General features: G+C 42.7%; 1 protein-coding gene across 1 annotated transcript in view; it reads left to right on the forward strand.

The window, feature by feature from the left end:
* Positions 1–1,959: 1,959 nt before the first annotated feature.
* Positions 1,960–15,347, forward strand: part of LOC114249804 (fatty acyl-CoA reductase wat) — a 28,994-nt gene continuing 15,606 nt past the window's right edge. The window contains exons 1-2 of the mRNA XM_089737831.1: positions 1,960–2,926; positions 15,138–15,308. Coding sequence (XP_089593957.1) covers positions 15,139–15,308 — 170 coding nt within the window. The 5' untranslated portion in view covers positions 1,960–2,926; position 15,138. The remainder of the gene's footprint in view (positions 2,927–15,137; positions 15,309–15,347) is intronic.

A 15,347-nucleotide genomic window follows, 5' to 3' on the forward strand; every position in this document is an offset into this window, starting at 1 on the left:
TTCTCAAGAATGGTATCTTGATACACTTGTGCCGATGTTTTGATACCTTTTTCACAAAAGTATGGCTCAGTCACTCCTTCATAGCTAATACTCCACCAAACCATCACTGAAGTCGGACAGTGCCCACGTTGCACTCTGTCGACTAATTGGGAAGCTTCCTTAGAGCTTTGAGCATAAATACGGTCGTTTTGTTTGTTAAAATGTTGCTCAATTGTAAAAATTTGCTCATCCGTAAACAAAATTTTTCTATGACCTCCCTTTGCGTACCGTTTGAGTAGTTGTTTCGATTTTACCACCCTATTCTCTTTTAAATTATCAGTACTTCTCTTATAGGCTGCAAGTCCTGAGTCATATTTTAAAATACGCGACACGGTTCTAGGTGCTATCTTCATCTCCCGAGATAAAATCTTTTGCTTTCGAACAGGATTTCTTTGAATTCTTTCTCTCACTGCTTTGACCACCTTTTTCGTACGAACACTACGTGGACGGCCAGGTCTTTTTCTGTCACAAACAGAGGAGGTCTCATTGCACCTATTAATATCCCGGTACACAAACATTTTACTAATACCAAGCGTATGGAGAGTTTTAAAAATTGCATTTGACTCCATACCTTTGTGTAATGCAATCACAGCGATTCGGTTCTCTTTATCACCCCACTCCATTTTAATATCCCAAAATATTGTACAATGTATTGGCGCCAAAATGAGAAAACTCAATGAGCAATCATATAAAAATGACAGATTCCCAATTCAAATGTAATATTTTGTTTATTTTTAATTGTAACAGTATTTATGGCCAGACTAAGTATAAAAATGAATTGCTGTTCGTTAGTCTCGCTAAAACTGGAGAACGGCTGGACCGATTTGGCTAATTTTGGTCTTGAATTATATGTGGAAGTCCAGAGAAGGTTTAAAAGGTAAATAAATATAAAAATGCTCGGAATTAAATAAAAATAACAATTTTGTTTTTCCTTTGATGTGTCCCCCGTCGGACCGATTCGTTTTGTTTGTTTTATGTTTATTTTATAGAAAAGTTTAGGTCTTTTATTTATCGATTGAGGCACTACGAAGTTTGCCGGGTCAGCTAGTTATTAAAATCAAAAAAGTATTTATTGCTGTTAAGATTTTAACTTATTTAACTGAACACAAAATAATAACGATAGAGGTAAGAAAACTATAAATTTACTTAAAAACTAAAACATGTTCTCGGCTTATCTCTCCTCTTATCAGCTTCTCTTTCGACAAAGGGTTCCTCTGAGGTTTTCCATTTTGTTTGGTCCATTGCCCAGCTATTTGCTTCAAGTCGTCTTTCCATCGCGTTGGCTGTCTTCCTGTCACTATAATTAACAGGTTAAGGACCGGGATTTTTAGCCATTTTTGCCAAAAGTAATTAAATGAATGTGGATAAAGAATTACTCAAATAATCTATTTCTACTTTTAGTTTTTTGATTATGCAATTATATTGTCGAATATTTCCCCATCAATATGTTATAGCTACTAACTAGCCTAGATGAGCCATGGAGGTCCGCGTTGCTAACATATTCAATAGAAAACTTGCGGTCAGGGGTATTCTAGGCAGATGAGTTACGGCAGTCCCAAGGAACCGCTAATTTTGCTATGACAAAGTAATAGGATCCACCCACAGGGACCGCTTCGGTCCTTAACCTTTTAAGCGAATAAACATTGTATTTATGCGAATTCGGGACAGCGTGTCTCCCATTTCTTATTCTCGATCGGTTAAGGGCTCATTTTAACAGTAGATGTCGTTTGACTTATGAGTGCGAAGTAATAATTGTATTTTAATAACAGCCGATCCAAACTTCGTATTGAGAATGTGTGATTCGCGTGTCTATGGGCCCTAGTAGCCTTAACACTAGGTAGGCTATGAGCTCGTGCACTTATATAAGCAATAAAAAGAAAGAAAAGAAGCTAAAGGCCTCATGTAGTACTCGTTTTTTTTTTCTCCTACCTATGCTGATAGCCTTGAGAGGCTATTTCAGATTCGCCCTAACATGTAGGTGAGCTCACGGGACTCAAACCGGAGTGTTGCTAACACTGGCCCTAGCAAGAGCAATGCTTCACAGAATCTACCACCGGTTCGGAAACGCGACCCACTGAGAAAATCCGGCGAGAAATTCAGTGGGCTGTGTCTATGGGTTAATTCACTCGTCGAGCCCCGCCACCCACCTTGAGATATATGTTCTAAGGTCTCAGTATAGTCACAACGGCTGCCCCGCCCTTCAAACCGAAACGCATTACTGCTTCACGGCAGAAATAGGCAGGGTTGTGGTACCTACCTGCGTGGACTCACAAGAGGTCCTACCACCAGTAATTACCCAAATTATAATTTTGAGGGTTTGATTTTTATTACACGATGTTATTCCTTCACCGTGGAAGTCAATCGTAAACATTTGTTGAGTACGTATTTCATTAGAAAAACTGGTACCCGCCTGAGATTCGAACACCGGTGCATCGCTCAACACGAATGCACCGGACGTCATATCCTTTAGGCCACGACTTCTCCTACCTATTCGCTGGTAGCCTAAGGGGTTATTTCAGCTACGCGCGGGTATGTGGGCTCACGGGCTCAGTCAGAAAGTTAGCTAACACTAGCCCTAGCATATCCATAACACAGGGAATCCTAATTTTCGGCCGTTCGATAAAAACAATTAAGGATTCCATCAAATTTTTTCGACTTGTCGAATTTGATAGTGAAACATAGGTCTTAGTTATGACACTCCTAAGTAATTAAAACCGGTTATATGATAATGTTTACAAGGTATACATACCATACGTACGACCTTCTAAAAAATATTTCTCAATAATCGGTTATTACGATGTAAGAATCGAATGTGCAAACTCCAAGAAACTGGTGAACATAAATAGCATTGTTAGTTCGTAGATTTCTCAAACATTTCTTCCGAAATGTAAGTAATCATTATTATCATCATCATCATTCTCCTACCTTTCTCCCAGTCACCTGGGGTCGGCGCAACATGTTTTCTCCTTCCATATTCCTCTATCATATACAATTTCTTCGCTCACTCCCCTCTTACACATATCGTTTTTCACGCAACCCATCCATTTATTCTTAGGTCGACCTCTTTCTCTGAAGCCTTCCACATTCATAGTTAACACTCTCATACCAACCTCATTTTCATTGCGTCTCATCTCATGTCCATACCATGCCAAACGCGCACTTCTCAACTTCTCTATCACAAGTGCCACTTTCAGACTTCCTATAACATATTCATTCCGTATTCTATCCATTCTCGTTACTCCACACATCTATCGCAACAGTCGCATCTCTGCTGCATGCAATCGCCTTTCATCCTTTAAGTAATTATAATTATATTCTTATGAAATTACAGCGTGGTATGGAAATGTGATGCGTAGAGAGAAGAAGCATGTGACTAGGAGAGTATGGAAATGGTAGTGCAAGGTAGAGGGGGAAGAGGTCGACCGAAGAAGCCATGGATGGAGTGTGTGAATGACGATATGAGAGAGAGAGAGAAGAGAGTGTTGAGATGACGGCTGATAGAAGAGAATGGAAGAGAAAAATTAGCTCTGCCGACCCCACCTAGGTGAAGGTATAGGAGGTATAAGGTGGAGAAAAAAAAGAAGATTCTTATGAAATTACAACAAAATAATTAATAAATCACAATTTATCTGTTGTCTTGGATTTAATAATAATTGTTTTATTACGCTATAAACGAAGAAAAAAAAACAAATACTATTTATGTAGGATTGGTAAGAATGTAATGTATCATAAACATATGATAAGAATGTGGAACGAAGCTTTAAGGTGTGAGTGAGAGAAAACGGTAAGAAAGGGAAAAGAGAATGACAGAGAGAAGGAAGATGGCAAAGACGCTTGAATGCATAGATAATATACACTTAAAATTTAGTTTAATTGAATGAGCAAGGCGTAAAAAAGATGTCAGTTAATATTCTAATATATAAAATTCTCGTGTCACGGTGTGCGTGATTGAACTCCTCCGAAACGGCTCGACCGATATTCGTGAATCTTATCGTGCATATCGGCCAGGGTGGAGAATCGGACAGCATTTATTTTTCATCCCCATAAATGTTGAGGGTGATTAATTTTAATTGGTAACCCCTAAATTTTACTTTTTATTTTTTAGACAACATTTTTTGTTTTTATTTTTTTATGATACAGCATACAAAAATACATACAACCCTAAATTTTCACCCCTCTACGATCAACCCTTATTTTTATTTGTTAATTAAAAACTTTATTTTTTTTGCAAGAATTTTCTTTTTATTTTGTCATGACTTAGAACAACAAAATTCATATTACTCTGAATTTTTCACCCCTCTACGATCAATCCCTATTTTTTATTTGTTTAAAAAATTTTAAAGTTTTAAAGTTTATATAATTATAAACTTTAATTTTTTTGGCAAGATTTATTTATTTATTTTGTCATGACTTAAAATAATAAAAAAAATATTACTCTCAATTTTCACTCTTATACGATCAACCCCTATTTTTCCATCCCGTTTTTTTTTTTATTCTATGCACAGATCCGCAACAAGGTTGCAAGATGGCAATCAAATATTATAATTGTAGTATAGTAATCGGCAAACTTCTTGAGCAAATGACCTTGACTGCGCAGAACCGAATTTTAGATCACTTTGGTGGTGAGGGTGAGGCGCGACGTCAGGGGAAATCGTATCGAGTGCGTTATTGGTAGATCAGTCGAACCTTGCGTCCCGCACCGCGCCCTCATTCCGCTTGCTCCCAAAAGTACGCTTGCGTACAGTGGAAAGTCTATCGTTATTAATCGTTAAGTTATTTGTTATAATTGCTTGTGGACTTTGTTGCCATTGCTATTTGATGAGTGTTTGTTGATTTTTTATAAAACATACACTATGCCGTGACAAACTGGTGTAGTACTTAAAAGAAAGGGTAGAAATTTTGTGTACGATGTATATTGCTTCATTATAAAACAGGGGAAGAATGATATGGAAAAATTAAAACAGACTTCGGAAGCAACAAAAACATCAGTGAGTACTGTTAGGTGCATTATTAACGAAGCTAAAGGCTCTGGCTTGCTCGCCGTGTTTCGGACTCCGGGTAAGAAAAGATCAGGGAAGAAGAAAGTTACCGGAATGGATAGTTTCGTTCAATCTGTAATAAAAAGAGGTAATCATAATAACTACGTAACAAGCAGCGAAACTCCGTATCGTAGAAAGGCTTCGAAAAATTTAAAGAAGATATAAATTTTAATGGCTCGGAATGAAGCTTACGACGAATTATGAAAGAGCTAGGCTTCAGATGGAAAAAAAGAACAGAAAATAATCGGAAGCTGGTAAATGAAAAAAGTAACATTCGATTACTACGAATCGAATATCTTCAAAAAATAATTAATTATAGACAAAAAAGAAGACCGAATCGACCAAGTTGTAAACTACGCTGATGAGCCCTATGTCGACTCATCACGATGATAGCGACTCGGGTGATGAAAACAGTGATGATGATGATGGTCAAGATTATGGTAACGAAAAAAAAATTACAAATACCAGCTTCGCTTCAACTGAACGAAGACCTGGCAACAGCTCTAGTTTTGACTTAATAGAAGGAATATCTATTTTACCCCAAGATTAAATTATTACAATTATTAACCTATATTTTTTGTTGATGTTCTAATAAATATATAAATAAATACATATGTTGATTTTAATAATTTAATAATATTATGACGCAATGTAAATAATGTTTTTGCACGTGAGTGTACCATGCGCAAACTTACCCCCACTACGTCAACAAATGCTCAAGAAGTTTGCCGGTTATTATACGATAAATTCTTATTCAGAGTTTATAATTTCAAGTTCCTTTAATTATGATTTTTTTTAAATTCAATTTGATCTCCCGCCCTCGCCGGTCTACTACTGGTCAACTATCAATCGATCAGCTATCCCCGCCAGGTGTCACCACTCATCCAGCAAACATCACGTAGTAGGGCTGAGGACGAAGCCGGTCTCATGTCTTACTCACTATACATTTTTCAGCCATGTTTTTTTTGGTTTTATTTGTGTATCAATCGTAGCTTGCCAACCATGTTTTTTTGGTTTTATTTGTGTATCAATAGTATGTTCAGTAGGTCTGAGAATCGGCTACTATCTATTTTTCATACCCCTAAGTGATAAGGGTTGTCCACCCCAAACATTAATTTTTTATTATAATTTTTTGGATATTTATTTTGTTATAATGAGGTATTATGTGGTTGAATGAGGATTTTTTTCTACACTAGAATTTCCCTAAAAATCTTATTTAAGGCAACACAACGTTTGCCGGGTCAGCTAGTTTAATTTTATAATTAAACTAGCTGACCCGGCAACCGTTATTATTAACAGAGAAGATTTTGGAAGGTAACAACAAAATTGCAATGCAACAGAATAGTTTTGTTCTATACGCCGCGATCCCAATTTAGGCCGTAAGCGCAAAAGTCGCTTAAGCTTACCATAGTTAGTATGGACATAATGAGGCTTGAACTTACTTTTACACTGCTTCGTAGGCAAAAACAATAAGCCAAAAATAATGTTTACAATAGCATCTGTTATCTATAGGTGGAAATAGGGATAGGCTGGTTTTTGCATAAATTTTTTATTGTTTTAAATTAACTAGATGATGACAATGATTTTGATAACGCCATCTTGTTGTGTCTTTAAAGCGGTTAGTTGCCCTCAATTAAATTATTATTCGCCAATAGATGTCGGGAAGAGTTGATTATTGAAAACACGAATAAAATAAACATTTTCTGAAAATAAATCGTAGCTAGATCGATTTATCGCCCCCGAAATCCCCTGTATACTAAATTTTATGAAAACCGTTGGAGCCGTTTCCGAGATTCAGATTATATATATACAAGAATTGCTCGTTTAAAGGTATAAGATAAGATTTCAAATAAATGTAGAATTGAGAACATCGGCGTAAAAGTGGCCTAACCCACAATTTTTCATATTCCTTTGCAATCTGCTATCATAGCAAGATGGCGTTATAAAAAAAAACCGAGCAAAACTCGGTCATCATCTAGTAAAATGTAATACGTTTTATTATCGTAAATTAATTAAAATATACGATTTTTTCGAATAATTAACAGACTTCGCGGTCACGGATGTCAAAGGTTCGTCCGGTCACATCATTTAAATACGGCGTATATCGTCCCCGTAGAGTCAAAATAAACTAAATTTGTTGTGCAATACTGTTTTATTTACTTAATAATACGAATCAGCGTTTCAATCTCTTTATTTCCAACAGACATAGTCCGTAATTTCCCGCCGGATCTTCTCAGTGGGTCGCGACTCTGATCCGGTGGTAGATTCTATGAAGCACTCCTCTTGCTAGGGCTAGCGTTAGCAAATTCTCTCAGGTCGATCCCGTGAGCTCAGTACTTATAATCAAACCTTATTACTTGTTCTATAGCTAACTCAAATTTTTCGGTGGTTTCTCTCACTGTGAATCCTCGGATCTATCTACAGCGGGTGGCAATTATACTTTAGCATTCAATAAGTATGTCAAAAGCACATATGTGGCGTGAAGGTTTTAGCTGGCAGAGTTCTATAATCTACCAGTCAATAGATAGGGGATAAAGTGAGAAAAAAAACTCTTTATTACTTCTGATTTAGGTTTCTGTAGCTGTCATAGTTTTGGACTTATAAAGTGTGAAGATACGCTAAGCTATGATTATAGACGATATCATCGAAAGAAAGTTAATTAGATAAACATAATTAATATTTTAATAATTATTATTATATTAGATTGTGTATTTGTATGTTTATTTACAGATATATGTATGTATGTTTATGTGTATGTATATTTATGTGTATATGCATATATATGTATGTGTGTATGTATCTATATATTAATACGTGATGCAAAAACTTTGTATCCCTTTTTACGAAAACTGCGCGGACGGAGGAGTATGAAATTTTCCACACTTATAGAGAATATAGAGAAATATATTTATAGTATAATTTAAAATAATGCATAAAATATACATTAAATCAATAAAGAAAACATTACACACACTACATACCATGTATTTGACGCACACACGCATGCATACTATTTATTGTCAAACTTTTGTTCTTGACGTCTGTTGTCAAATTGAGAATAGATTAAATATTGTTTGTCTTTGCTAATATTTTTTATAGTATAGTCTTAGCGAAATTTGTGATTATAGAAGTATAAAATACAATCATAATAGTGTACAAACTTACAATTCCAAATAATTATAGTCGAATTTCGACTACTGCGGGACCTCTAGTATGTATGTATTTCACTGTTTTTTTTTTTTTTTTCCTACCTATGCTGATAGCCTTGAGAGGCTACTTCAGCGTACCCTAGCTTGTGTAGGTGAGCTCGCGGGGCTCAAACCGGAGAATTGCTAACACCGCCCTAGCAAGAGCAGTGCTTCGCAGAATCTACCACCGGATCGGAAGCGCGACCCACTGAGAAGATCCGGCGAGAAACTCAGTGGGCTGTGTCTGTGGGTTAATTCGCTCGTCGAGCCCTTCGTCGCAAGCGACGGGTTCGGCGAGGACGGTGACCGGTGCTTGTATTGCCTAAAAGCACCGTTAATGGATCAGGAGGATCCGTGATGACGTGCTTTGGGCGACGTCGACGGTTTACCAAACGGTCTACAGGATCGGGTATGTAGTTTCCGGCGGCCACGACAAGAGGGTTCTCATGTCGTGCCGCCTTCTCAAAGTGGCGCAGCGATGCCGACTGTAGATACTTACTGACGGGGTCGAGCTCCAGGTCATCGTGGAGGTCCACGTTCCTCTGGAACCATGGTGCTCCGACGGTTATCCTGCAGAATCGGGATTGTATAACCTGAAGGGGTTTCAAGTTGGTGCGGGCCGCGTGAGCGAACACTACGCTTGCATACGTCATGACGGGGCGTATGCAAGTTTTGTAGAGGGTTACCTTATTACGGAGGGACAGTTTGCTGCGTCTACAAAGCATTGGGTAGAGTCGTCCTAGTATAAACGCGGCGCGATCGCGTACCGTTTTTACGTGGGGACGGAATGTCATCCCTCTGTCGAGGGTGACGCCTAGGTATTTGACCTTCGGGGCCCACGGTATGGGCTGGTCAAAGAGAGTGATGGGGCTAACGGCGGAGGTGTTTACGCGCCTATTGGGGAGTGGGGTGCTCGAAGTGGTATTCGGAGGGCGACCCCTTTTGAATAGCACCGCTGTGCTTTTCGTGGGGTTAATGTCTATTCGCCACTTCCGGAACCACTGTCCCATGGTGGTTACTGCGGTCTGGAGTCGCCGATGAAGCAACGACATCTTCCTACACGAGTAGTAGATAGCCGTGTCATCGGCGAAGAGCGCTAGATGGGTCTCCGGAGACCGGGGTATATCGTTGATATACAAACTAAATAGTAACGGGGAGAGTGCGGAGCCTTGCGGGACTCCGGCAGTCAGATGACGGGGACGAGAACGAGTTCCCTCTACTCGATATCGAAACGAACGGTTCGACAAGAAGTCTCGTATGATGAGCACGAGTCTGTCTGGCACTCCCATGTTGTACAGTTTGTAGATCAAACCGTTGTGCCAGACTTTGTCGAACGCCTTCGCTACATCGAAGAAGAGGGCGCCGGTCGGGATTTGTTTACGCCTATTTAGCCCTATTAAGATGTGCTCCGTGAGGCGGTGCACTTGTTGTACGCACGAGTGTTTGGCGCGGAATCCAAACTGCTCGTCTATTAGAATTTTATTCGCGGTAACGAAGTCCCAGAGGCGTTTCCGAAGGAGCCGTTCGTAAATTTTTCCTATCGCTGGGAGGAGACTGATCGGTCGGTAACTAGCGGTTTCATTATTCGGTTTGCCCGGCTTGTGTATACCGATAACGTCTGCTTCTTTCCATACCGCCGGAAAGATGCAGTGCGTCATAGCGGCATTTAAGATGGTAGCCAACATTGTTATCAGTTGGACTGGTAAGAGTTTTAACGCGCGGTTGCGGATGCCGTCGGAGCCGGGTGCCTTCTTAGGTTGAAGGTTGTCTATTACTTCTCTAACTTCGTCAGAGGTAATGGGGGGTAACGCGTCCGAGGGTGGCAGGGAAGCTCTGCGCTCGACCTCCCTGTCGACTGCCTCGGTGTGTTCGGGGTCCGCGTATTGAGTGCTGGTGGTGCACTGCTCTTGCAGTGCATCGGCCAGCAACTCTGCCTTGTCATCGTCATCGAAAGCCGGTGGTTGGCCTGAAGGGCGTACGAGAGGAGGCATAGTAGCGGTAGTTTCGGACTTGAGAGTCCTTGCTAGTCGCCAGTATGCTTGATGAGAGGGCGCGAGTCCTTCTAAGTAACTATCCCAATTCTCATTTCGGGCGTCGCTTAGGCGAGATTTTACATCCCGCTGTAGACGACGCATCCGAATCCGGTTTGAGTGCGTGGGAAGTTGATCGTAGGCCCGGATTGCCGCGTTTCTAACTCTTAGGAGGTTCCTAAGTTCGGGGGACAGTCTGATGCGGTGGAAGCTATCCTCCACATCGACTTCTTTTGAGGATCTTATGATCGCGGAAGAGATGTGATCCGTGATGATGTTTATGGATTCGACTGTGTCCTCGGGGGATGGAGTTGAATCCGGGCCGCAGGGGAGGATTGGTGGAGCGGCATCGGCTAAGCATTTGCCCAGCTTCTTCCAGTCCACCATGGTCCTCGTAGCTGTGACTGGGTTGTGGGGGCGACCGAGCTGCATAACGACAGGTCGGTGGTCTGAGTCGAGCTCTGACATTGCTTCGATGGAACGCAAGCGCAGAGTTACGTTCCTCAGCAGTGCCAGGTCTATAGTGCTCGGACGGAGCGCGATGTTATACGGATAACATGTTGGAGTTGGGGGACCGACTACTTCAAAGGTAAGGTCGTCTATAAACGCGTCGAGACGCCTACCGTTTATGTTTGAACTGTGGCAGTTCCACCTAGTGTGGTGGCAATTTAAATCGCCTGCCAGGATGACGGAGTCTCCCATGCCGAACAGTGACTCGATGTCACTGCTCAGAAGGGGCTTGTCCGGGGGGAGATAAACGGATGCGATGACGATCGGCTGGTGTCCCGTCAGCGAGATACGGCACACTGACGCCTCGATATGTGAGAGCGAGGGGGTATCGAGAGGGACAACGTGCAGGGCCCGCCTATAGTAAATGGCAGTCCCGCCTTTGGAGGCGGTGAGTCTGTCATTCCTAACCATGACGTAATTCGCGACTTTCGGGTCACGACGCGAGGGCTTCAGGCAGGTCTCCTGCACTAGCAGAATATCTACAAGATTGTCGCGGAGGAATTCGTAAATTTGATCGCGTTGTCGCGCGAGTCCGTTAGCATTGTAGAATGCTAACGTAAGGGAATATGGTTTCTCTCTAGCGTTTTGCGCCATTGATTACCGGTGATTTTAGAAAGTACGGGCCACGGACTCGTAAACGTCCATGTATTCGAACGCGGCCGCGAGCCGTTGTTCGGGGTTAACCGCCCTTCGCATCGCGTCTGCGAACGATCGCAGACGGTCGAAGTTGACCGCCGTGACGAAGTCGCGCACGAGCGTGAAGTCGTTGACGGCTGAGGGTTGCGAGGGACGGTACGCGGGCGCGGGGGGAGGTGCGAGCAGGGGCTGCGGCGCGGGACGTGTCGCGAGCGGGGGCTGGGGTGCGGTTTGTGTTCCCGACCTCGTATACGGCAGCGGTTTGTTCCACGCCGAGACGGTGGGAACCGCAGCCGGTACGAAGGCGGGTTTCGGTGCTGAAGGCACCGAAGTCTTTGGGCCGACGGTACGGGGGGCTGGGTGGGTCGGACGTTTTCGCGGAGCCCTAGGACATCCACGGTAATTAGCGGGGTGCCCTTGCTTAAGGCATAGGACACAGCTTGGAGGTTCGGTCGCGGTTTCCCTAACTCGCGAGCAATCTACCGTGGCGTGATCGCCGAGACACTTCACGCAGCGGGGGCGCGCGTGGCAATTCCGAGCCGAGTGGCCATATAGTTGGCATCTGTGGCACTGTCCGGGAGTGCCACGTCTATGGGGGGCTTCAATGGTAACCCCGGATAGGCCACATACTGTCGCGAGACATGCGATCTTTTTCTTGGCCTCCGGGGTTGGTTCTAGAGCGACTAGAACCATGTTATATGGTTTTTTGTCGCGTCCGTTGTGCATCCGGTGCACACTTACTATCGGGAGGGACTGAGCGGTCAGATCCTCCCTTACGTACTCTATGTCGAGTTCCTTCGGAACTCCGCGTATTACTACGCGGAGCTCGCGGTCCTCCTGAAGAGCATAGGTATGGAAACCTATGTTCTCCTTTCGGAGGTACGCGGATAGAGCCCTATGGTCGCCCGGCGTTGCGACCTTTATTTGAATCCCATGCGCGACGTTACGCGCATGGGTATAATTTATTTTGTTTGCCTGAAGGGCCTGGGAGACGCGGTTCCATGCTGACTTCTCCTGGAGAATCAGCGGGGGCGGGGCGGCGGTTTTTTGCGCGGGTGCGGGCTTGGGACGCGGCGGTGGGGTTGCGCGGCGGCCGGAGTCCGACTCCGGTGTCACGACTACCTGCGGACGGGAGGCAGTCGCTGACTTGGTTTGTTTTGTCGTGGAGCTCCGGGACTCCACGGCGCGAGTACGTTTTTTCCCGCGTTTTACCGTTTGGAACCCATCCGAGGTTCCGGGCTGCGGGCTCGTCGCGGACTCGAAGTCCATCTCCGATCCGGTATCGGAGTCTGAACCTGAGTTAATTATTACGGACGACGCGACGGATGAGATTGGCGAGAATGACGTCGCGGGTGCGTTAGGCGCTTCGTTGGCGCTAGGCGCTTCGTGAGTCGCTACGTGCGTACGTGCGCTCAAATTGGGTTTGGGGGCGGGGCATGACTGCGCGGCTCGAAATGACGCGGCGAGGGACGCGGGCGGGGCGGGACTCGCGCGGGCGGCCCTGTAGGCCGCGAATTCGGCCGTGAGGTTGGATAGCACCGGGTACTTCTCGGCAAGTAACCCGAGAAACCCTAAGAGCTCTTCTTCCATTTTTTTTTCGTTTTTGCCCGGGGGGGGCGTCCCCGGGACTTAAGGCACACTCGCCGAAAGGCGAGTCCCCTGAGTAGGAGTTCACCCCCTGAGCTTTACCAGCTCCAAGGGGGGGGAGTGCCTTTGCCGTGAAAACGGCAGTCGGCTAGGATTGGGGTGGAAGTTTGGGAGGGTGGGGCCCCACTGGGTTGTGAGAATGCCACAACAAGCGGTGATCTCAGCGGGGGGTTAGTCTCGAAAGAGACTGTTTTACTCGCCGAATAAATAAATAAATTTAATAAATGATATGAGTTATTTCACTGGATTGGTACACCGCGCTTAATTCGTTTCCAAATGATTCTTGTCCACCGGAGAGAGGAGTGAGTGTTGAGATGACGGCTGATAGAAGAGAATGGAATAGAAACATTCGCTGTGCCGACCCCACCTAATGAGATAAGGTGCAAGACAAAGAAGAAGAAATTGGACATCAAATTATTTAATTGATTTTATTTACAAACTTAAGTAAATTATACTTAAGTACACCGCAAGGACTGAGGGCAGTTTTAAAAAGGTCGCCATCAACATTAACCTTTGTTGCATATATTTGTATATATATAATAATGCCCACGGAGTTTTTCGCTGGATCTTCTCAGTGGGTCGCGATTCCGATCCGGTAGTAGTTTCGGCGAAGCACTGCTCTTGCTAGGGCCCGGTGTTAGCAAATTCTGTCAAGTTGAACCCGAGACCTCAGCTACCCGTCCGAGCGTACCTGAATAGTCCCTTACGCTACCAGCGAATAGGTATGGGAAAATTATAATAATTTAAATAATCATTTTCATTTTTGATCTATTAACTACCTCAATGCGTTAAGTTTAAGGCTGTCTCTACCAGTTAACGTAGTGCAAAGGAAATATTTCTTTTAAACATTATTATTTATTTTGAATTTAGTGATGTGTCAATTTTGCATTAAACGGATGTACAACAATGTCTTGGTAAATCATAAATAAATTCGAAGTCGTCGTGGCCTAAAGGATAAGACGTCCGGTGTATTCGTGTTGAGCGTTGCACTGGCGTTCGAATCCCGCAGGCGGGTACCAATTTTTGAAATGAAATACGTACCTACTTAACAAATTTCACGATTGACTTTCACGCTGAAGGAATAACATAGTGTAATAAAAATCAAACCCGCAAATCTATAATAATTTTGCAATTGAACGAAAAAAATCATGTTTGAAAAATATATACGTAAATATAACTAATTAGTTAAATTTAAAATAGTATTATGTTTTGTATTAATCATATAGGTATATAAAGTTATGGAGTATTTCAGAATTAATAAAATTAATAAGAAAATAAATGATGTAATTGTGTTTGTGGTGATATAATAAGAAAACAACATTTAAAGCCCTTAATCTCTTTTAACAGGTTAAGGACCGAGATTTTTTTGCAATTTTGGCGACAGTAATTAAATGCATATGGATAAAGAATTACTCAAATAAGCTATTCCAACTTTCGGTTTTTTGATTATACAATTATATTGTCGAATAGTCCCCCTTCAATATGTTATAGCTACTAGCCTAGATGAGCCATGGGGCGGTGGGGATTTCTTACATATTCAATAGAAAACTTGCGGTCAGGGGTGTTCCAGGCAGGTGAGTTGGGGCGTCCCAACGAACCGCTAATGTTGTTATGGCAAAGTAATTGTATCCACCCACAGAGACCACTCCGCTCCTCAACCCGTTAAAATGAATATTTTAAACTAATCTTAATTTTATATTAATATATAAACACAAAACTGAACTCTCTTTTTACTGAATGATAGACTTCACCATAGATTATACACTTAATATATTTGAGGACTTCACTGAATGACACTGAATAGAAATCCTTTTAAAAAACTAAAAAGTTTTAAATATTAAAGGTTTTACTTTAAGCCTTTGAAGCCATACTATAAGCTTTTGAAGCTATAGCTTTTGAGCAGACGCCGAAATGTGAGTTGTCAGGTTTGCACGCGGACGCCAGCGACATCGATGGGTCAATTGAAGAAAGATATCGGATGAGGACCGGCAGATTAGTGCAGACAGCTAAAACTGGCATTTTTAAATATAAATTCCTATTATTTTCAGAATGGACAGTGCTTTGGCTTTGGAGATCGAGCAGGTCTCGCGTCAGAAGTCGCTGGAGGAGGAAGCGCTCCGCGGCGAGTCGGCTGTGCGGCAGTTCTACGCGGGAACCACAGCGCTGATCACTGGAGGGACGGGCTTCATCGGGAAACAACTCATAGAGAAGCTTCTAAGGTGATCGGTAGTGCCTTAAATAACTTACAATTCAAATTA

Source organism: Bombyx mandarina, chromosome 23 (assembly GCF_030267445.1).
Source record: "Bombyx mandarina strain Sakado chromosome 23, ASM3026744v2".
Taxonomy (NCBI): Eukaryota; Metazoa; Arthropoda; class Insecta; order Lepidoptera; family Bombycidae; genus Bombyx; species Bombyx mandarina.